This window comes from Pistacia vera, unplaced genomic scaffold (genome assembly GCF_008641045.1).
Source record: "Pistacia vera cultivar Batoury unplaced genomic scaffold, PisVer_v2 Contig123, whole genome shotgun sequence".
Lineage (NCBI taxonomy): Eukaryota > Viridiplantae > Streptophyta > Magnoliopsida > Sapindales > Anacardiaceae > Pistacia > Pistacia vera.
In genome coordinates, this window is record NW_022195282.1 from 17,008 (window position 1) to 41,156 (window position 24,149).

At 32.9% G+C, this 24,149-nt stretch overlaps 2 protein-coding genes across 5 annotated transcripts; both read right to left on the reverse strand.

Moving 5' to 3' along the window:
* Positions 1-10,008: 10,008 nt before the first annotated feature.
* LOC116117227 (regulation of nuclear pre-mRNA domain-containing protein 1B-like) lies at positions 10,009-14,042 on the reverse strand. 4 transcript variants are annotated; one of them, XM_031403266.1, is made up of 5 exons: positions 13,796-14,042; positions 12,270-12,406; positions 11,544-11,791; positions 10,365-10,484; positions 10,009-10,267 (listed from the first exon to the last, which is right to left on the reverse strand). In XM_031403266.1, the coding sequence occupies exons 2-5, from the start codon at positions 12,343-12,345 to the stop codon at positions 10,070-10,072; spliced, it is 642 nt and encodes a 213-aa protein (XP_031259126.1). In that variant the 5' UTR covers positions 12,346-12,406; positions 13,796-14,042; the 3' UTR covers positions 10,009-10,069. The 4 variants fall into 4 exon arrangements, with proteins under 4 accessions (XP_031259126.1, XP_031259132.1, XP_031259121.1 ...); XM_031403272.1 differs by having other exon boundaries at positions 10,010-10,267; positions 13,837-14,042; XM_031403261.1 differs by having other exon boundaries at positions 10,010-10,267; positions 13,800-14,042.
* A 4,903-nt stretch (positions 14,043-18,945) lies between these two features.
* Positions 18,946-20,988, reverse strand: LOC116116353 (exocyst complex component EXO70B1-like). The gene has a single exon (XM_031402441.1). The coding sequence runs from the start codon at positions 20,986-20,988 to the stop codon at positions 18,946-18,948; it is 2,043 nt and encodes a 680-aa protein (XP_031258301.1).
* Between the last annotated feature and the right edge of the window lie 3,161 nt (positions 20,989-24,149).

Here is a 24,149-nt window from a genome sequence, read left to right on the forward strand (position 1 = left end):
AAGAACATAAAGTTCACCATCAAACATCCCACTTAAAAAAGGATTCAATCATCCATAATAAACAATTTTCTATGATCATTAAACAGAATAGAAGCCACAACAACAATTGATAACTAACATTTGAAACAGGGTACTCATGTAAGCTTAAACTCAGTGCTGATTTACATTTTCTGGAATGGAACTTCCAAATAATGAATTCCCACTTTCAAATTCCAAGAAAACTCAACAGTCCTTCAAACTTTATAAACAACCAAAAACGCACCCTTCCTTTCAACTTTACAATATGGAAGAGGCAGTTAATCCCATGTCTCCAGACACTGACAATTCGAGACACACAAAAGTGATAAAATTCCGTCTGTTTAAGAAAGAAATAAGTTTCTGCAATCACATAAATGATAATTTTTTTTACAAAAATTGAAAGCTCATAATCTCATAAACATTAAAACTAGTGTCAAACCACCTAAATAGGATACTGTTAATCGATTAGGGAAGGATTTGAGCAAGAACAAATAATAAATCTCGTATTTGAGTAACTATTAAATTCGTCATCACAATAATAAAATCAGATTCTAATCAGTCTTGATCAACATTGCAAATAATAAGAGAATTGAAAAACAATTATGGTACGAATTCCGATAATATAAAATTAAAGCACAAAACCCTAATAAAAAGAATGTAATGTATATAAGCAAAAGATAAAACCTGAAGAGCTTTGAAAACGGAAAGGCGTTGCCTAGCCGAGATAAAGATGTGGGCATATCTCTCTGCTATTTACACACCGTTTCTCAGTGTGATATGAGAAAAATACTTCTCAGTTGACACACGGAAAGCTCGGACCTTCGACTATTCTACATTTACAGCGAACTTCAATCAAAACGGTGTCGTTTCGTAGGTGTCCCTATTCCTACACAGCGACTTTCAAATCTGGGGAGTAAAACGCCACCGTTCCCGCTATTTAGGTATTCCAATTCCAAGAGAGCGACTCCCAATTAGAACGCCATCGTTTAACCTATTATGAAGAGTAAACGACTTTTTCTTACCCAAATAATGGTTTAATAACATTTTTTCACCCATAAATTTTTAAAATATCAGTTTACTACTTAAATTTATATTCCGACGAACAAAGAGCAAACTTGGTCCAAGTTATTGAGATTTTTAAAAAATTGATGCCAATAAGTTTTTTGGTGGTGAAATATTGGATTTTGGTTGTTAAGATTAATTGGAATTTGACTTAGGAGAGGCAGTTATGTAAATCCTAATAGCTCGATTGCCGACGATTGGCAAGATCGACGGGAATATAGTTTAAGGGGTTTTAGTGAGTGACGATCGGAGAAGAGAATGGTGGTGGTGTAGGGTCGCAACTAGGGTTGTGCAAAAAAATCCGATATCCGATATCCGATCCTAATCCGCTCCGCTCCGCTCCGGAAAATTCGGATATCCGAAAATGCGGATCAGATACGGATCGGAATTTAGCAAAATCCGAATATTCGGCTCGGATACCGCATCGGGATTATAAAAAAATCGGATATCCGTATCCGATCCGGATTTTGCTAAACTACGTCGTTTTGAGTTTTCAAAATTAAATTCACCCTAAGTCCCTAACAGTGCTAACACAGTAACACTAAGTCACTAAGACACTAACACTCTAAGTCTAACAGTCTGTCTGTCTAAGTGTCTATACTCTATACTCCAACTCTCCAAGTCTCCAACGAAAAATACAATACTCTGATACTCTCACTACTCTGACTCTCTGTCTCTGTGTCTCAGACTCGAACACGAACCCTAAACAGTAAACACCCAGTATCTCTCTCGCTCGACTCGAACACGAACACGTAGTCTCGCACTCTCGCTTACGCACAGTCGTCATCGTCAGTCGCACAGCCTCTCAGTCTCTCACAGTCGTCATCGTCAGTCGCATTAGAACTTGATAATTGAAGTAAATAACTAAATATTATATTATTATTCAATCAAATATACTATTATATTAAAAAATAATTATTTTAATAACATTAAAATACTTTTAATTAGTTTTAATTCCAATTATACACTTAATTAATCAAAACTTTAATATCACTATATTATAATATATTAAAGTTTTTTATATGGTATAGTTTATATGTAATAAGTATAATTGTATATTTATTTAATTAGGTTATGGTAAAAATTTAACTTTTCCCATTTTAATATTTTTTATATGTAAAATTATAATAGACCCCCCATTCTTCAGATATTTTATTTCAGCCTAGGTTCCAAAACAGGGTACCCGCTGCAGGTGCCAAGTAGGGTACTCGCTGCAGGTTCTTTTTTTCAGGTTCCAGTTCCTCCACATGTAGGAACCGGAACCAGAACCGCATGATAAAAGCTTGAAAATACACATTTAGTTAGTGGTTTTTGGGGGATTAATTGTGGGAAATTATGCTTAATTTGGTAAAATTGCTTAATATTTTCATAATTGTCTTTTACGGGATCACAGGTGTTTTTGAGTGTTTTTCAGGTCACTAGTGCTTAAATGTTATGCTCGGATGAAGAATCATGTTTGCAACGGAATGAGTGACGAGTGGACACAGACGGATCAGGAATCGGAGTTGAATTGAAGAAGTTATGGAAGTTGAAGTAAAGAGAAGATTCTAGATTACGTTCCAGCTTACGCATGTCTTGGTATTTTGACAATAGCTTGAGCTATAGAACTCGGATTAAGACAATTCTTAAACCGTTGGAAAGCTGATTTAAAGGGATACATTTCATATGTTTACAAATTTTTCAAATTTCATCGTTATCGAGTTCAAAAATCAATATCGTTGAAGAACAGTGAAATGATGCAGGAAAAAGGCAGCAGCTATTGTGCCGTGGCACACTTTTCTAGTAGCTACTATGCCGTAGCACAGTGCCGCGGCACAGTCACGTAAGTCACTAGTTTGTTGTCCGTTTTTAGCCAGGAGAATAGGGTTAAGGGTTCAAAATCAAATAGAATTAAGGAAAAACAAACCCTAAACCTTGTGAGATATAAATAGAAGTCTTTTAGCATTATTTTGGGGATCTTTTGGTGAGAAGAAATGGAGAAAAATCTGGAGAGAAGAGAAGTAACAGAAATTCTGGAGCTTTGATTCACAATATAGAGAAGTTTTCCTTATTCTTTTCTTGTAAACTCATGATGAATGTTTCAATAAATATGATTGTTTCTTTCATGTTTATTATGAACTAATTCTCTTTTCTAGAGCTAAGATGTAGCCCAATTTATGAATATGTATTGACTTAAATTGTTGTTAATTCCTATTGAGCTTTTAATTCTAAGTTTTATTATTGTGCATAATGCTTTCAATTCTTAAGGGCTTGAGAGTTGATTGATATTATGGGTTAAGTTGAGATCGAGAGATGAAACCTAATTTGACTAAAGTAATAAAACCATAGATTGAGCGAACGCTAGAGATAGGTTACCGCAGTCTGTGAAGTACTTATGGTAAATTCCATAGAACTTAATGATCTCTTAGCTTCTAAATCAAACTTAGAGATATCTTGGGTTGTTGCTTGAGGGTTAATTTGCTAATTGTTCGAGAAAAAGTTAGTGGAATTTTAGGGAATTTGGCTTTTAGAATATGTTTAATTAGGTTAGCAATAACTGTCAATGCATATGATTAAATTGGTATGAAATCTGTGCCCTAGGTTTAGTTATTTTGATCTTGACTTCTAAGTGTTTACAAATTCTGCATTTATTTAGTTTTTAGTTTATTATTTTTTCATTAAAGTTATTCTTAAAATTCTGTTTTATCAAATAGCAATAGAATAGACTAGTTTGATACTTGGTAGGTAGTTCCTCTAGGATTCGACACTCATTTACTCGAGCTTTCTTACTTGCACGATTTCGTATACTTGCGAAAAGCCTGTCACCGCACAATATCGATTCCAAAAAAATAGAACTGGAACTTATCCGCATAGTATTGATTCTAGGTGGGTTTCGACTCTAGTTCCGATTCTATCCGCTACCCGTGCTCACCCCTACTAGCTAGATTGTGTATAAAATACTTTTGCATCTAATTTAGTAATTTCTATTAAGAATAAAAGTATAATTAAGAAGAAAATAGTAATTAAGGTCAACTCAGATAACAGGTAGGGGGCAATAGCATCGCTTTTTTATATATTCGCATGTATAAGTTATTTATTATTATTTTTTTTTTCCTTCTAATAATTCTAGAATACTTTCTCATAATCTTTAAGTGGATTAACTGATTTTACAACTGTAAATGAATAAACTCATTAGGTTATTATTAAGGTATTTTTGTAGTTGATTTCAAAAAATCATCTTATAGCCTACTTTTAAATGTAGTTTTTTTATTTATTTATTAAATAAATAATTACTTTTTAATCCATTCTTTACTAAAGGCAAGAAAAAATAAGTAGCCTTTGAGATGAAAAAGTACAATTATGTCAATATGAAAGTAATCCTCATAATTCCACAGTGATAGAATAAAACTTCACATTTCATTATAAGAAAGGACCTAAGTCACATTAAGGTAATGAAATTCATAACACAAATTTAATTAGGATTGTCAATGTTCAACAAATTCACATCACCACACTAATAATAGCTCACTATAATGTTCAATAATTATGGGCACTTCTACTGAGAAATCATTGGTCACATATAAAACATTTGAAAAGTGAGAAGCACTTCGGAAGCACTGATGTGTAATCATATATATGCTAGTTAAACATACATCACCTAATACTTAAAAGGCAAAATGTATCCTATCATCAACCAAAAGTGAAATGCCACATAGGAAACAAATACTCAGCAAGGTAACGTTCATTTAACCTATCTAGGCCTCCTTTTATTTAGCAATTTAATATGAGGATAATAAAAACTTCAAGCCTTTATAACTACGGCAACTGAAAAGCACAAGTTAAAATGTTGTCCTTGGCCAAGATAAAGAATCATTAATTAGTTTAACAATGAGAATGAGAATGATTATAGAAGGGTCTGACACTTGTCCTTTTCCAAAAGAGTCTCCCGCGATAAGAGATGATGCTTGTCGCGTGGGGAAAACTTTAATGACTAATCAAACATTGTCAACATTATGCACATTCCACCAAAATCGTTCACATAAGTATGTAATGATACGTGGCAGACGAATACTCCCTCAAAGATTTAAAACAACTGTGGGAAGAACTTAAAACTTTATTTTGTCCCATTACTCTGGCGATCAAATGTCATTCCAAAAACGAATTAATTGTTAAAAAAGACAAGTTCTTTCTTTAAAAATGAAACACTTGGTCATCTAATTTCTACAAAATTTCCAGAAAAAAAATTAAGTTATACATGTGTCTGAATGCTGAATAGCTCTAACATATCATCCTATAATGCGAAAACTTCAAATAGCTAATTACCACTAAGAAGATTATCACAACAGTTTACAACTAACGGTAATCTTTCTAAACCCTAGAATTATGATTACAACAAACAAAATATTCATAAACTAAGCACTTAACAGTGAATGCTACTGGAAACAAGTCAATAAAGAACAAAATAACATGCAACACCAACAATTAAACAACTACAAACACAAAAACAACCAAAAACCAAACGGGCTTTCCCTAAGTGATTAAAGGCATGAAATCTACATCAAAGGCCAACAATGTTATTCAACGAAAAACTAAAGTAAACAGTTAAGATAAGTTGGAGAATAAACCACAAAGAAAAGGAATGCGGGTTAGGCACGCGAGAATCACCGGCCGTGAGACGAAGCCGCTCTAACTCGTTCACCATGGGGGGATATGAGGGAATTAGGATTTTGGAGAGGGTTTCAAGGGGCAGCGTTGGAATTTGTTAGGTGGGTTTGGGTAACTGTAGGAACAGGAGTTGTGAGATCGGAGTCCGAACTGAAGTGTTTCTAATGAGCTGTGGTTGTTTCGAAAGGCTGCGAGAGAGAAGTACAGAGTGTTTGGGTTAGCTTTCTGTTCTTGTCTTGGATTACGGTACGGTGTTGAAAACGTGAGATATTTTGAGTTCCACTATTGCCCTTTGTGGAACGGATTTCGTCATGAATGACACGTCCGCTCAGGTCAGACGGAGACAGCAGAATCTAGCTAATGGTCGAAAAGTTTATCTCTGTAAACGACGTCGTTTTTTGTGTTAAATAATGAACACTTTTAAATTGTTCAAATAATCTCAAATTTTTGTAGTTATTTTATTTTTCTTTGTTTTAACTATTAATTTACGATTCCATTATTTTTATTTTATTAAATTTCATATTTTTTTCAACTTTGAACAGCTAAATTTGTTCATTTGTTTATTTAAAGCTCACAATTTATAAGATCCACTAGGATCTATTATTAGATAAATATCCTTTCCAAAACCCATAATAATTAATGTTCAAATGTACATTTTTTGATAAAGAAAAAGAAATAAAATTATAATTAATACAAAAAAAATTATCTAGCTAGTAAGGGTGAGTGGTTCTGGGTACTCTCTTTTTTCGGGAGAACCAGAATTGGAACCGCACAATACAGTTCCAAAAAAAAGAATTGGAACCGCAAGTGCTAATTCTTAAATTCAAGGAACCAGAACCTAAATGCAGGTTCGGTTCTTCCCCGGGTACTTTGTAAGAAATCAATTACCCCCATTAGTTTAAAAATAACAAAAATACCTTAAAAGTTTACAAATACACCCCTAGCAAATTTTGATTATCATTCATTTGTGTCAAATGTGACTCATAAATCCTCTAATCTCCAGGCAACACTTTTTTAGTCATTCATCAAAATTCACATAAAATTTCTCAATCAACCCCAAAACACAATTAATTAAACAATCATACAAATAATTATTTTTAATTTTTTAATTTAATTAATTAATTATTTATAATCATTTAATTAAGTATTGTACTAATGTTTATAATATATATTTATTAATTAGTAATATACTATAAATCCATATGTAATGTATAATTAATTAAATTTTTAATCATTTAATTAATAATGTACCAATGCAGTAAATTATTAATATTTATATATAATGTTATAAATTTATAATTAATTAAGTAATAATTTAACTATGTAATATTAAATTATTAAATGATTATAATATATGTAATATTATTATTAATTAAGTATCTTTAGTTTAATGTAATTGTTTAATAATTAATTTCTAACCATTTAATTAAGTATTGGACTAATGTTTATAATGGAAGGTTATAACTAATTAAGTAATCAATACATAAATTATAACGTAATGCTATAATTAATTAATTTCTATCATTTAATTAGGTATTGTGCTAATATAGTAAATTACTAATGTTTTATATAATGTCATAATTAATAAAGTATCATTTCATTTGTATGTTATTATTATTATTATCATACTATAATATAATGTTATAATGAATTAAGTATCATACTATAAATCTTTAATATAATAATAATAATTAAATTCTAATCATTTAATTAAATATTATACTCATATTTGTAATGGAATGGTATATTAATTAAGTAACCGATCATTTGTTTAAACGTAATGTTTAATTAATTAAGCAATCAAGTTATAATTAACTTAAATTTTAATCATTTAATTAAGTCTTATACTAATCTATTGAATTACTATGTTTATAATCTAAATCATAGTTGTTAAATATCTTTCATATATAATGTTTATAATTAATTATGTGATCATATATAATGTAATGTTATAATGAATTAGTAATCAATCACACATCTTTATGTATATTATAATTAATTAAATTTTTAATCGTTTAATTAAGTATTGTACTAATGTTTATAATGAATTATAATTGATTAATAATTATTTAACTAGTAATGTATTAATTTATCAATTTATTTTTTATCATTAATTAATTATTAATTTATTACAGTATTACTTATAACTTGATAATTGAAGTAAATAACTAAATGTTATATTATTAGTCAATCAATATACTATTCTATTAAAAAATAATTCTTTTACTAACATTAAAATACATTTACTAGTTTTAATTCCAATTATATCTATTAATCAAAAATTAATATTAATATTTATAATTATTAAAGTTTTGTATATGGTGAAGTTTATATGTAATAAGTATAATTGTATATTTATTTATTAGGTATAGTAAAAATTTAACTTTCCTCATTTTAATTTTTATATGTAAAATTACACAGACCCCTTATTCTTCATAGATATTTATTTCAGTCCAGGTTCTAAAACAAGGTATCCGTTGCAGTGTCAAGCAGGTACTCGTTGTAGGTTCTTTTTTCAGGTTCCGAATCATACAGTATTGATTAGGGCTGGCAAAAAAATCCGATATCCGATATCCCCATTCTAATCCGCTCCACTCCGCCCGGAAAATTCGGTCGGATACGAATCAGAATTTAGCAAAATCCGAATATGGATCGGATACCGGATCGGGATAATAAAAAATCGGATATCCGATCCGATCCGGATTTTTCAAACTACTACGTAGTTTTGGGTTTTCAAAATTAAATTCACACCCCCTAACACTGCTTTTCAAAATTAAATTCAACCCCTAACACTGCTAACACAGTAACGCACTAAGACACTAACACTAACATGTCTCCAACGAAAAAATACAACTCTCACAGTCTCACACTCTGACTCTCTGTCTCTGTGTCTCAGACTCGAACAACACGAAGTCACGAACCCTAAAGGCCTAAACAGTAACACCCAGCAATCCAGCATCTCTCTCGCTCTGACTCGAACACGATTCGTACACGACACGCTGTCTCGCACTCCTCGCTCACGCACAGTCGTCAATCGTCATCGTCAATCGCAGTATCGCACAGCCTCTCAGTCTCTCACACAGCCGTCATCGTCAGTCGCACACCTCTCAGTCTCTCACGGTCGTCATCGTCACTCGCATCGCACAGCCTCTCAGTCTCTCACAGTCGTCATCGTCATTCGCACACGGCACAGCCCTCAGTCTCTCAAACCAGATCGCGTCTGTACTCTGTCGTCTCAATCCTCACACTTTCACCAGATCTCATCTCAATCGATGTGTATGTTTGAAAACCTTGAAAGTATATGGGATTAGAAGTTTGATGATGTGAGGAGTATGTATTGAATGGTATACTGAGGAGGTTGATGGATCTCCCCGGAATGAATTATAATTAGTAGATGGTTGTTGGCAGACTTGGATACTAGTTGCAATGTTGAAGGATTATGTTCATGCATTTCCAAGATTTAGTTCCATTCGAACCCATATTTGATATTTGTTTAATTCTTTTGTTAAATGGGAATTTCAACAACTTGAAGAGTAATTCATACCTTATTTTCAAACCGTACTACAGTGAATTATTGTTGTTATTTTTCATTGTTTGACATATATTTTCCTTTTGTGCAGTGATGAATTGGAGCACCTTCACCTTGGTCTTTTTAGTTTCTACGTGGGTGGCAACTGGCATTTGGCAAGGGAAAAGACTTGATGGTCCCTTGAGCAACTGAATTCGAGTGATTGGACTCAAACAACTGGATTTCTCTTGCTGTCTTTATAGTTATAGTTCTTTTAATTGCTTATACTTATAGTTTATAGTTTATGTTTGTAGTTCATTGAACAGTTTCGGATAAATTTTAATTGCTGTCTTTATAGTTTATAGTTCAATGAAATGAAGGATTGTATTATTGGTTTTAATTTTAATAAGAAATATTAAAATTCGGATAAAATTTGGATATCCGATTATCCGATCCGAATATCGGATATCCGGATAACCGGATATCCACATAATTCGGATCGGATTCAGATCAACAAATAGCTTGATCCGAAAATTCGGATCGGATCAAAAAATGCCCTATTCGGATCGGATATCGGATTTGCACAGCCCTAGTATTGATTCAAAAAAAAAAAAAAACTGGAACCTATCCGCACAATATCAGTTCTGGGTAGTTCCGACTCCGGTTCCAGTTCTAAACCCGCTACCCATATTCCCCCTACTAAGCCTAGAAATGCCACTTCACAATATATGCTTGGTTCTTATACAACACAAATGCATAGCCTATGCAGTAAGACACAATAACTGAATATTGTTCATTCCATAAACAGATTATATAGTCAAACATTAACAAACGTATTTATAGCGGCTGTCTAAAGAAGGCAATGCGGGTAATACCAGAATGGATGTCACTACCAATTTCCTTCTCTACTTTCTCAATAGAGCTAATAGCATTCCTACATTTGTTCAATACAACGTCTTCATCAATCTGGCCACCATAGACAACTTGATAACCTGAGACTATTTTGTCCACTGTATTTCCAATAGGCTGCTTCTGCTTAAAAGAAAGAAGATGAGAGATGGTATTAACTTATAATTCTAAACCAAATATATATATATATATATATATATATATAAAAGAAGACATGGATTACCAATTTCATGCCCTGATGCTTCCCATTTCTGTTGTAATTTTCCAGGTGCCTTCCCACAAGCTCTTCCTTCAGAATTTGCCCTCGAGAACCAAAAACTTTCCTCTCCTCCCAAATATTAATCTGCACATATAGATGGAAGAAACATAAACCGTCATGCTAATGTCCAACATAACCAATCGAAGGAATTGACTCTGATACCAAGCTAGTAAAAACCATATGCATATAAGTGCCATGCAAGCATATGAAAGACCAAAGATGGCAAGACAATTGCATTTGTCCTAGCAGTTCTTTTAGCAAACTAAGTTTAATATAAGATTAATGGACCATGATCTAACTGTTTAACATGAAGATTCCCCCAGAATATCAATGAATGAATATTTGCAGCCCGCACTCTCCTTCTCCCAGGTCACATCAGTGTGTAATTTCAGCGGTACTATGACGGTGATTTCCACAAAAGGGGGGAAAAAATCAAGAAGCATCTAAAATAATAGGTTAACCAATGCAGCAAAACACACACAAACAGAAAAACATAAAACAACAGGCGCAAACCTGTTTCTCTCTACCAGAATATTATCAATGTCGTCTTTATGTTTGTTCTAAAATATTTAGTGTATGAGGACTGCTTAAAGAGATTGACGTTTAGTTAGAGATTTGAAGGCAAGAGTCTGAGGAATTTATTCTTATGAGAATGAACCTGGTTCATGCCACTGCTTTCAAATATTTGGGGTCCTTTCAGGAATTCCTTGATATTTTGAAGTTTAGGTAACAGTCTCCAAATCCATATCCTTTTCCTTTATTTTTTTAGTATGTCTCTTGTATACCACAAACTGGTAGTTGGTGATATTCCAGATAGAATGGAAGAGACCATGAAAGTTGGTTTAATGCTCTTTTCCTTAGTCTTCCCACTAACCCATTAAGTATGAGGGAAATCCCTAAAACTTTCCAAATACATACTTGCAAGGATTCATAAGGATACAAAAAGTCACTTCCATTCAGATCCTCGAAGCTTTGCTTCCCAAATACATAAACTATCATCTTTTTGGATCTAGGTTTCCTTCTAACAGAAATATTAGATATTTCAAAGATATTTATCAACATGAAAACAGGATATAAGACTCATAGCAAAATACATCAAATTTGACTAAATAAGTAGAAAATGCAATGTTAAGATGAATATACCAGCCGTCGTGCAGCATTTCTTCCAAACTCGTCTCCATTATCCATCACATCACGAAGAGCATCTGGAAGAACCTTCCAAAATTCACCAACAAACTCAGAACCTTTTCTTCTACTATTCTGCAAGATGTCATTTGCAAGATACAGAAAAGCCAATCTCTGCTCACGTGGAGAGCAATGAAATCGTCTGTCCCATGTTTCTACAACTTGCTTGGCCTTATTCATATGAAAAATACACCAATGCGATAAAGCTGAATCACGTTAAGGATAGAAACAATCAATTGGTTATAAAAATTATTGAAGAAAAAAAAAATACATAGAAAACTTATGTTCAACTTAATGTTTACATTGGTGGCTTGTCTTAAAAAATATACTGGGAAAGAAAAAGGTACTGAAGCAGCTAAATGAGAATCCAGTGAAAACAGTCTTCAAACTGAAAGCAAAGCAATTAAATTTTGATTTTGAAAAAGTTAGGAAAAAAAAATATCAGACTTAACAAAAGAAGAAATTTGAGAGTGGATTAAGAAAACAAACTAAGATAATTATACATTTAAAGACCCTAACAAGATGTAATGTGGCTACACCTGAATTTATAACAAATCAAACTCTAAAAACATAATGCTGATCCCACTATACACAAAAAAGCAGACAGCCTGATTGTCCCAAAAATATACGAACACAAATAACAGGATAAAGGAAAACCATCCATAGTCCAAATCAAGAGGATACTCTCTATGCTCGTCTGTGAGTTGTTAAGCTTGGCTAGCTTTTCCACTAAAATCTGAGGATTAAATGTACTTCCCATGTTCTTGATAGTGTAATATCAAATTAATGGAGCAAAAACCGATCTTTAGAAGTGAACAAACCTTCAAAAGAGAAGATAAATGCAAGGAAAAAATAAGTACCTTTAGAAGATGAACAAGTACAATTATGTTAATATGAAAGTATCCTCATAATTCCACAGTGATAAGATAAGAACTTCACATTTTCCATTATAAGAAAGGAACTTAAGTGTCAACATTAAGGTAATGAAAATTCATAACACAAAATTTAGCATTAAGGATTGTCAATGTTCAACAAATTCAACAATCACCACACTAATAACAATATGCTCACTATAGATGTTCAAATAATTATGAGGCACTTCTACTGAGAAATCATTTGTCACATATAAAACATTTGAAAAGTGAGAAGCACTTCGGAAGACACTGAGTGTTAATCAATATATATGCTAGGTTAAAACATACATCACCTAAATACTTAAAAGGCAAAATGTATCCTATCATCAACCAAAAAGTGAAATGCCACATAGGAAACTAAATTACTCAGCAAGGTAACGTTCATTTAACCTATCTAGGCCTCCTTTTGATTTAAGCAATTTAATATGAGGATAAAATAAAACTTCAAGCCTTTATAACTACGGCAACTGGAAAACCACAAGTTAAAAGTGTTGTCCTTGGCCAAGATAAAGAATCTAAGTTAAATGAGTTTAACAATGAGAATGAGAATGATTATAAAGAAGGGTCTGACACTTGTCCTTTTCCAAAAAAGAGTCTCCCGCGATAAGAGATGATGCTTGTCGCGTTGGGAAAACTTTAATGACTAAATCAAAACATGTGTCAACATTATGCACATTCAACACAAAATCGTTCACATAAGTATGTGAATTGATACGTGGCAGACGAGATAATCCCTCAAAGATTTAAAACAACTGTGGGAAGAACTTAAAACTTTATTTTGTCCACCATTACTCTGGCGATCAAATGTCAGTCCAAAACGAATTAATTGTTAAAAAAGACAAGTTCTTTCTTTAAAAATGAAACACTTGGTCATCTAATTTCTCAAAATTTCCAGCTAAAAATTAAGTTATACATGTGTCCGAATACTGAATAGTTCTTAACATATCATCTTAATAATGCGAAAACTTCAAATAGCTAATTAACCATCTAAGAAGATTATCACAACAGTTACAACTAACGGTAATCTTTTTCTAAACCCTAGAAATTATGATTACAACAAACAAAATATTCATAAAACTAAGCACTTAACAGTGAATGCTACTGGAAAACAAGTCATAAAGAAACAAAATAACATGCAACACCAACAATTAAACAACTACAAACACAAAAACAACCAAAAAACCAAAACGGGCTTTCCCTAAGTGAATTAAGAGCATGAAATCTACATCAAAGGCCAAACAATGTTATTCAACGAAAAAACTAAAGTAAACAGTTAAGATAAGTTGGAGAATAAACCAACAAAGAAAAGGAATGCGGGTTAGGCACGCGAGAATCACCGGCCGGTGAGACGAAGCCGCTCTAACTCGTTCACCATGGGGGAGGATATGGAGGGAATTAGGGATTTTTGGAGAGGGTTTCAAGGGGCAGCGTTGGAATTTGTTAGGTGGAGTTTGGGTAACTGTAGGAACAGGAGTTGTGAGAATCGGAGTCCGAAATGAAGTGTTTCTAATGAGTTTGTGTTGTGTTCGAAAGGCAGGCGAGAGAGAAGAGAGAAGTACAGAGTTGTTTGGGTTAGCTTTCTGTTCTTGTCTTGGATTACGGTACGGTGTTGAGAACGTGAGATATTTTGAGTTCCACTATTGCCCTTTGTGTAACGGATTTCGTCATGAATGACACGTCCGCTCAGGTCAGACGGAGACAGACAGAATCTAGCTAATGGTCGAAAAGTTTATCTCTGTAAACGACGTCGTTTTTGTGTTAAATAATGAACACCTTTTAAATTGTTCAAATAATCTCAAATTTTTGTAGTTATTTTATTTTTCTTTGTTTTAACTAATTAATTTACGATTCCAATTATTTTTATTTTATTAAATTTTCATATTTTTTTCAATCTTTGACAGCTAAAATTGTTCATTTGTTTATTTAAAGCTCACAAAGTTATAAGATCAACATAGGATCTATTATTAGATAAATATCCTGTCCAAACCCATAATAATTAATGTTCAAATGTACATTTTTTGATAAAGAAAAAGAAATAGAAATTATAAATTAATAACAAAAAAAATTATTCTAGCTAGTAAGGGTGAGTGGTTCTGGGTACTCTACATTTTTCGGGAGAACCAGAATTGGAACCGCACAATACAAGTTCCAAAAAAAAAGAATTGGAACCGCAAAGTGCTAATTCTTAAATTCAAGGAACCAGAACCTAAAATGCAGGTTCCGGTTCTTTTCCCGGGTACTTTGTAAGAAATCAATTACCCCCTATTAGTTTAAAAAATAACAAAAATACCTTAAAAGTTTACAAATACACCCCTAGCAAATTTTGATTACTCATTCATTTGTGTCAAATGTGACTCATAAATCCTCTAATCTCCAGGCAACACTTGAATTTAGTCAATTCATCAAAATTCACATAAAATTTCTCAATCAAAACCCAAATACAAACAATTAATTAAACAATCATACTATAAATCTATTATTTAATATTATAATTAATTAAATTTATAATCATTTAATTAAGTATTGTACTAATGTTTATAATATAATATTATAATTAATTAAGTAATTATACTATAAATCCATAATGTAATGTTATAATTAATTAAATTTTTAATCATTTAATTAAGTAATGTACCAATGCAGTAAATTATTAATATTTATAATATAATGTTATAAATTTATAATTAATTAAGTAATAATTTAACTATGTAATATTATAATTAATTAAATGATTATAATATAATGTAATATTATTATTAATTAAGTAATCATTTAGTTATAATGTAATGTTTTAATTAATTAAATTTCTAACCATTTAATTAAGTATTGGACTAATGTTTATAATGGAATGTTATAACTAATTAAGTAATCATACTATAAATTTATAACGTAATGCTATAATTAATTAAATTTCTAATCATTTAATTAGGTATGGTGTAAATAGTAAATTACTAATGTTTATAATATAATGTCTAATTAATAAAGTAATCCTTTCATTATGTAATGTTAATTAATTATATATCATACTATATATATGTTATAAGAATTAAGTAATCATACTATAAATCTTTAATATAAATAATAATAATTAAATTTCTAATCATTTAATTAATATTATACTCATATTGTAATGGAATGTATAATTAATTAAGTAATCGATCATTGTTTATAACGTAATGTTATAATTAATTAAGCAATCAAATGTTATAATAATTAATTTTTAATCATTTAATTAAGTATTATACAATATAGGAATTACTAATGTTTATAATATAATATCATAGTTAGTTAAAAATCATTTCATTATAAATGTTATAATTAATTATGTGATCATATTATAATGAATGTTATAATGAATTAAGTAATCATACTACAAATCTTAATGTAATATTATAATTAATTAATTTTTAATCGTTTAATTAAGTATTGTACTAATGTTTATAATAGAATATATAATGATTAAGAATTATTTAACTAGTAATGTATTATATTATCAATTTATTTTATCATTAATTAATTATTAATTTATTACAGATATACTTATAACTTGATAATTGAAGTAAATAACTAATGTTATATATTAGTCAATCAAATATACTATTCTATTAAAAAAATAATCTTTAATAACATTAAATACATTTAACTAGTTTTATTCCAATTATATACTTAATTAATCAAAAATTTAATATAATATTTATATATATTAAAGTTTGTATATGGTGAAGTTTATATGTAATAAGTATAATTGTATATTTATTTAATTAGGTTATAGTAAAAATTTAACTTTTCTCATTTTAATATTTTTATATGTAAAATTACAACAGACCCCTTATTCTTCATAGATATTTATTTCAGTCCAGGTTCTAAAAACAGGTATCCGTTGCAGGTGTCAAGCAGGGTACTCGTTGTAGGTTCTTTTTTCAGGTTCCGAATCATACAGTATTGATTAGGGCTGTGCAAAAAAATCGATATCCGATATCCAATTCTAATCGCTCCACTCCGCTCCGGAAAATTCGGATCGGATACGAATCAGAATTTAGCAAAATCCGAATATTCGGATCGGATACCGGATCGGGATAATAAAAAAATCGGATATCCGTATCCGATCCGGATTTTGCTAAACTACGTAGTTTTGGGTTTTCAAAATTAAATTCACCCCTAACACTGCTTTTCAAAATTAAATTCAACCCCTAACACTGCTAACACAGTAACGCACTAAGACAATACACTAACAGATGTCTCCAACGAAAAATACAACTCTCACAGTCTCTACTACTCTGACTCTCGTCTCGGGTCTCAGACATCGAACAACACGAAGTCACGAAACCTAAGGCCTAAACAGTAAACACCCAGCAATCCAGCATCTCTCTCGCTCGACTCGAACACGATTCGTTCACGAACACGCTGTCTCGCACTCTCGCTCACGCACAGTCGTCAATCGTCATCGTCAATCGCAGTATCGCACAGCCTCTCAGTCTCTCACAGCCGTCACGTCAGTCGCACAGCCTCTAGTCTTCACGGTCGTCATCGTCACCGTCAGTCGCACAGCCTCTCAGTCTCTCAGTCGTCATCGTCAGTCGCACACGGCACAGCCTCTCAGTCTCTCAAACCAGATCGCGTCTGTACTCTGTCGTCTCAATCTCTACACTTTCACCAGATCTCATCTCAATCGTTGTATGTTTGAAAAAACTTGAAGTATATGGGATTAGAAGTTTGATGATGTGAGAGGAGTATGTATTGAATGGTATACTGAGGAGGTTGAGGATCTCCCCGGAATGGAATTGATTTATAATTAGTAGATGGTGTTGGCAGACTTGGATAATAGTTGCAATGTGAAGGATTATGTTATGCATTTCCAAGAATTTTAGTTCCATTCGTAACCCATATTTGTATTTGTTTAATTCTTTGTTAAATGGGAATTTCAACAAACTTGGAAGAGTAATTCACCTTATTTTCAAACCGTACTACAGTGAATTATTGTTGTTATTTTCATTGTTTGACATAATATTTTTCCTTTTGTGCAGTGATGAATTGGAGCACCTACCTTGGTCTTTTTAGTTTCTAAGTGGGGTGGCAACTGGCATTTGGCAAGGGACAAGACTTGAGGTCTTGGCCTGAGAATAATTCGAGATTGGACTCAAACAACTGGATTTTCTCTTGCTGTCTTTATAGTTATAGTTCATTTTAATTGCTTTACTTTATAGTTTATAGTTTATGTTTGTAGTTCATGAACAGTTTCGGATAAAATTTAAATTGCTGTCTTTATAGTTTATAGTTCAATGAAATGAAGGATTGTATTATTTGGTTTTAAATTTTAATAAGAAAATATTAAAATTCGGATAAAATTTGGATATCGATTATCCGATCCGAATAATCGGATATCCGGATAAACGGATATCCAATAATTCGGGTCGGATTCGGATCAACAAAAGCTTGATCCGAAAATTCGGATCGGATCAAAAAATGCCCTATCGGATCGGATATCCGGATTTGCACAGCCCTAGTATGATTCAAAAAAAAAAAAAAAACTGGAACCTATCGCACAATATCAGTTCTGGGTAGGTTCCGACTCCGGTCCAGTTTACCGTACCCATATTCACCCCTACTCGCTAGATTGTGTATAAAATACTTTTGCGTCTTATTTAGTAATTTTATTAAGAATAAAAGTATAATAAGAAGAAAATAATAATTAAGGTCAACTCAGATAAAAGGTAGAGGGCAATAGCATCGCTTTTTAATATTCGGTATATAAGTTCTTTTTATTATTTTCTAATAATTTAGAATACTTCTCATAATCTTTAAGTAGATTAACTGATTTTACAACTGTAAATGAATAAACTCATTAGGTTATTATTAAGGTATTTTTGTAGTTGAGTTAAAAAAATCATCTTATAGCCTACTTTTAAATGTAGTTTTTTTTAATTAAATAAATACAGTAATTACTTTTTAACCCATTCTTTAATTTCAGCAGCCTCGTCACGTTGTAGAATTGCATGTACCTATTAATTAATTAATTACATTAAAGAAAAGAAGCTAAGCAAAATGACACAGCGAGTTACTTACTAACAAATTAGAATCATCATCATCATCATCATCATGTTGTTCATTTCATAAATTAAAATGCAAGAACAAATAAAACAAAAACAAATACAAGTAAACAATTTCAAAAAATGGCTAGCTACTTTCTCCAAGTCAATTTGAATCGACTCCCATGAAGTACTGCAATTAGATACCAAAAACAAAAATATATTTTCTAATCCAGTTAAGCTTCTTGCTTCTACACATGATGCAATGACCATATTGCAGCTTCGCGGATCACCAATTCTCTGTGGCTTCAAAAATAGAAATAGTTCTCTTCTTCCCCATCATCATTTCTAGGGCTTGTAGTTTTGTTTTGTGTTTAGGGCTTGTGCATGCATATATATAAATAAATAAATATGGTAAAATTATGGTTTCCTCTTCCCATCAAACAACTCCTCAATGTAAGTCTCTATATCTTCAGGCTGGAACTTGATATATTTCTCCGATTGCCTTCCTGGATCCAGGTACTGTGAGAATCTTCCCACAAATGATCTGTAAGCAGGGATAACAACTGCCGATATTGAAACCCTGAGCTCTGACTGAAGCTGGTCATCGCTGACGACCCACGACGTCTGAGTCCTGTGAATTTCATCGAACATTGCGTTGAAGCTCTTGAACCTCTCTTTTAGCACCGGCTTCACCACCTTCCCTTTTTCCATCAATCCTTCAAGTGTTAAACAACCCAAAAGCCTCCCCCAGGTCTCCCTCTGGTAATTCTTGTGGTAGTTCCTTAGATCGGACGACTTCTTGCGGCACCACGTGTCCCCCATCGCATCGTGGATCTCCGTTGACCCTTTTATCTTCTGCAAGATGTAGCGTCCGTTGTTCATCATGAAAATGCTGCTCAATGATATGTCCCTGTACAGCTTCGATTTCCCCTCCAGATTGGTGTCCAACAAATCCATCACTCTCACTAATTGATTCGAAAACGGGGACGGCTGATGTTCTTCATGGTTATTGCTGTTACTGTTATTATTATTGTTTCTATTATACTGATCCACTTCGCCCACTTCAAAATCTGTTCTTCTTCTCGAGTCGTTTCTTTCAATCTTACAATGCTCTTTGAAAACTTGCTCTAACGTGTTCTTATACTCACAAGCATACTTCAAATAATTCATAGTGTAGCGAGTCAAAGGATGGACAGCACCACCGGGCACGGTCATCTTCCCTGTATCGGATTTGATCGAATTCTCAAGATCACAAAACATGCAAATTGCCGCCTCTCCAAGCCTCATTTTAGCAGTTGCCGTCTCCGTCTTGACCTCGTTCGAACATTCACCGGGATACAGTTCTTGCAAAGCTGCCATATTATCACGTAGAGTCTCATACATGTCAAGAACCTTAAACAATTTTTCCGCCGAGCGTTTGGTCATTGCCATAGCTTCGGCGAAATTAAGTAACTGAATCATCACGCCACGTGTAAGATTGCTGAACAGGCTTGACGAGACCATGGGATAGTCCGTAAAAACCGACTCAGCCAGCTTTTTCTCTCCGGGGAAGTACAGCGTGGCACATTCCGAGAAGGTAGAGATCCACGTGGCGATTTCTCTCTCTAGGTGTTCCCAACTCATCTTCTGTACTTCATCGATGCTGAACTTCTCAAAACCTGTGTGGTTCAAGTTATCATCAAACGTGATCCTTCTTGATATCATGTAAATCTCGACACATTCAGATTCATACCCTGCCGAGATCATTTCATGGGCGATTTTATTCAAGCTGGACAACATTTCCGGAGTATATCCGGAATAATTTGTGGAATAATCCTCAGTGGGAGCGGATTCTTCAGCATCTTTTGTTTCAGTTTTTGGATCTGATGAATCAGGAATGTGTTCAAGAATCAACCTGAATTCATCCTCCAAGAAACACATTGCACGCTGTTTAATCGCACCGATTCGGTTGATCAAAACGCATTGTTTTTTGTCAGCATCCGATTTCAGCTCACCAATGGACGTTGCCAGCTTCGAAACTCGATCCACAGCGTTCAAAATCAACGTATCATCTTCAGGAACCTGAGACCCTTTCACTTTTCCTTCGACTGTTGAGTCATGCTTGGTGAGTTGCTCCTCAAAAAGATCCAAGAATTTCCCAATAACCGTCTCCGGGATCTCCGGCGAGGCTTTATTATTCTCATCATCAGTTTTTGCAGGTAATGTTGAGAGAAACTTATCGATTTCTTCCGAAGCTGTTTCAAGAGTATATTGGATCTCAGGAGGAGGAGCTTCTTCATGTACTTCTTTGGTCTCTTCGATCTCTCCGAGCTGATCACCCTCCTTTTTTGGTGTCTTCCCCTCTGCAGTTTCGATTTCATTTGGCTTTGTCTCGACCTTGGGCGACTCCGTATTGGTGGCTTCACCGGCCTTAGGAGAAACGGTTGAAGACTTATCAGGGTTGTTTTTCTCTTCGTCCATGGTTGTGTATGGCTTGACAGAAAAAATGAAATGAAAATGAAAAATTTGGGTTTAGGAATGATAGAGAGATTGAAGAGAAGAAATGAAAAGAGATGCGTTTAGAGAGGAGAATTATCCGTGTTAATTTAATTTAATAATAAAATTATTATTTTTGTTAGTGTTAGTTTTTTAATCAATTAATTTGAGGTGTTTAATTGTTAAGATTTTTTTTTTAGTTTTAATTGTGGGTTGAAATGGTCGTTTGGTGAAGTGGAGGGAATGTAGGGTAGAATATTTGGTTTGGAGGGAGTTTGTTATGTTATGTGTGTATATCTGTTTGGAGGGGTCTGACCGTTGACCCTTTTTTCTGAAGAATGGCAATTTGTGCATAGCACGTTCTAAATTTGGGTGAGTTGAATACTAGCCAGCCATGAACTGCAATGGGCCAAACGCACGTTAACACATACGCCTACAATGAGTTATAAATTTAATATCTTATTGTCATTCTTAGGGCTAAGGGTTTTATCATGTTCAAGTATATTAAATCATCATACATATATTTATATAAATAATAGGTTCGTATCAATTAAAGTTTTATTAACGAGAGATATGGCTATTGACATTGGACGTTGTAATCAAAACTAAAAAGAGTCTAAAAAAGCAGGGCATGCCGCATGAATGGCAGTAACATTGTATCCCTAGACTCTAAATGTGACCAAATTCTAAACCACCAAGTGTGTTGAATATCCGCACCAGGCTTGGGTTATCCATCTCAGTCCATGTGCAAAAGAATATTAATGAGACATTATAATATATATGGCATAATTTATTATAATATATTATACATTATACCTAATTATCGTTTTGATATTTTGATCCATTATAATAAATTCATAAATCATTATAATTTTTTTAATCATTATAAATAAAGTCCTTGTGGACCTTGTCCTTCATTTAAATTAAATAATTTAATCATTTTTTCAAATTTTCAATTCCATTACGTAATTACCCATTTGCCCTTGTTACAATTTTATAATAACAGTTTTGCCCTTCATTTATAAACACAAATTATTAGGGAACTGATCGGAACATAAATCGACAGGTACTCAGGGTTTGATTCCCGTTCCTACCTAGAATCGTTCGTCAACAGGTAGGTTCCGATTCTAAATTTTTGGAACCGGAATCGGAAATTAAGACTAATATAAAATAAAATTAAAGAGTAGGGGGCTATTGTAATTTTATAGTCATATATAAAAACTTCAATTAAGGCAAACAAATTTACCATCGCTTCTCACCGTCTCTGTAGCTCTCTCAGGTAGAAAAACATTTTTTCCTCACTCTTCAGTCAATCTTCTTCTAGTGCCAATTTCTTCACTCCATCTTATTCTTTCTTCAGTTCCAATCCATCCCAACACTCTTCTCAAATGTTTTTTCCTCACTCTCTCTTTCAGCACAAAATAATTTGCAAGAAAAACAATATCTCACCGACAGTTGCTTGCACGATCTCTCAAGCACAACACTTGCAACATAAGGTAAAGTCCTTTTGCTTTTTCCTCCAAATGCTATGTGGGTTTTGTTTTGGGTTTGGCTAAAAATATGAGCTTGTTTCTTTTTCGTTTTTGTATCTGGATTTTTTTTTTTTTCTGGATTGCTAAAAATTGAGTTGTTGTATGGATGAGAAGGGAGAATTACATGATGCTAAGTTGTTGTGATGACAAAAGGTGATTATGATAATCCGGCTGAAGTATTCTGAGTTGTTGTGATGATAAATGGTGATGATGGTAATCCTGCTGATATTGAAGTGTTATGAGTTGTTGTGATGATAAATGGTGATGATGATAATCTTACTAATACTGAGGTGTTAAATTGTTGAATAGTGAGATGTTGAGTTGTTGAATTGATAAGGTAATGATGGTTCTAGTCTTGATGCTGAGTTGTTGAATTGATTAAGTGATGATGATGATAGTTTTGTTCTTATGCTGTTATTTTGTAATGTTTTGTTCGATTTGTTGGGAGGTTGGTATGAACACTGTAAAATGTGAGCAGTTGAAGTGTTTAATAAGGAAGTTGTTTTACTTTAAGGAAGGATATTGAGATCAAGACTAGGTTTTAGTTGTAACTAAAATACAAGAACAAGTGGGTGCACTGTAGAAACTAGAAAGCAATTAATGAAATCCCCAAACTTTTCTTCGAATTGCCTAATTACTTTTCTCTGCAATTTCTTCTTTCACTTCTCAAATCACATTTAATGTGAATACATTAAAGTAATGCAAGCAAAAACTTTTAGGGGCTAATTGTAATTTTACAAGGTACCTAGAACTGGAATTGGAACTGTTATTACAGGTTCCGGTTTTGGGTATCGAGGAACCATTGGTTTCGGTTCCAAATTTCAAGGAACCGTAGGTTCTAGTTCCGATTCCTTCAAAAAATGCAGGGTACTTAGAACTGAACACTTCTACAAATTATGCACAAGTACACAACACAACTCAACTCAACTCATGAATCACGATTCAAAGTTTGAAACCCTAAATCCCTTATCCAGTTAAAATGCTATTGCCTCTTTATCGTCAAACCTTCACCGGAATATCATCGCCTCTTCGCTGATTCCAACCTCCACAATTCATTGGTATGTCTTAAATTCTACCCATTCAATTCTCTTTTCTTTACCTAGAAATTCTTGGATGTTTATTGCTTTTATTAGTTGCATTGCGTGTTCTTTATAATGATTGATGAACATTTTCATCTAATCTTTTTTGGAACTTCAATATTTGGTTGCGTTGAATTGAAATAGTGTTTTTTCAACTGAAAGGCTTAACCCACTTCATGTTTTGTCTGTTTTCGTAGTTCTTTTATTAATCAACTCTGTAAAACCTGCGCAAACAAGGTCTTTCTCCATGCCCTTTGTGTCAAGATTCAAGAAAAAGAGGTTTGTTTTCTTTTAAAGTTTAGGTCTTTCATAAGTTTTGGTTCGTATGATTGAAGATTTTACGTGGGGTTTAAGGGTTTACATTGATTGAGTTATGATCCAAGCTTGCTTTTGTATTTGCCGTTTAGATTGATTGTTTGAATTATGATTGAGTTATGCTTGAAGATTTTATGTGGGGTTCAAGGGTTTAGATTGGTTTGTGTGATTGAAGATTTGATGTGGGGTTTAAAGGTTTAGATTGGTTCGTGTGATTGAA

Excerpts from the sequence above, each read along its gene's own strand:
- LOC116116353 (XM_031402441.1), bottom strand. The coding sequence starts at position 20,988 with ATGGACGAAGAGAAAAACAACCCTGATAAGTCTTCAACCGTTTCTCCT.
- LOC116117227 (XM_031403266.1), bottom strand. The coding sequence starts at position 12,345 with ATGGGAAGTACATTTAATCCTCAGATTTTAGTGGAAAAGCTAGCCAAG. Across the intron at positions 10,485-11,543 it reads GAAATGCTGCACGACGGCTG|ATTAATATTTGGGAGGAGAG; the intron begins GTATATTCATCT and ends CTATATGTGCAG. Across the intron at positions 10,268-10,364 it reads AGCATCAGGGCATGAAATTG|CAGAAGCAGCCTATTGGAAA; the intron begins GTAATCCATGTC and ends CTTTCTTTTAAG.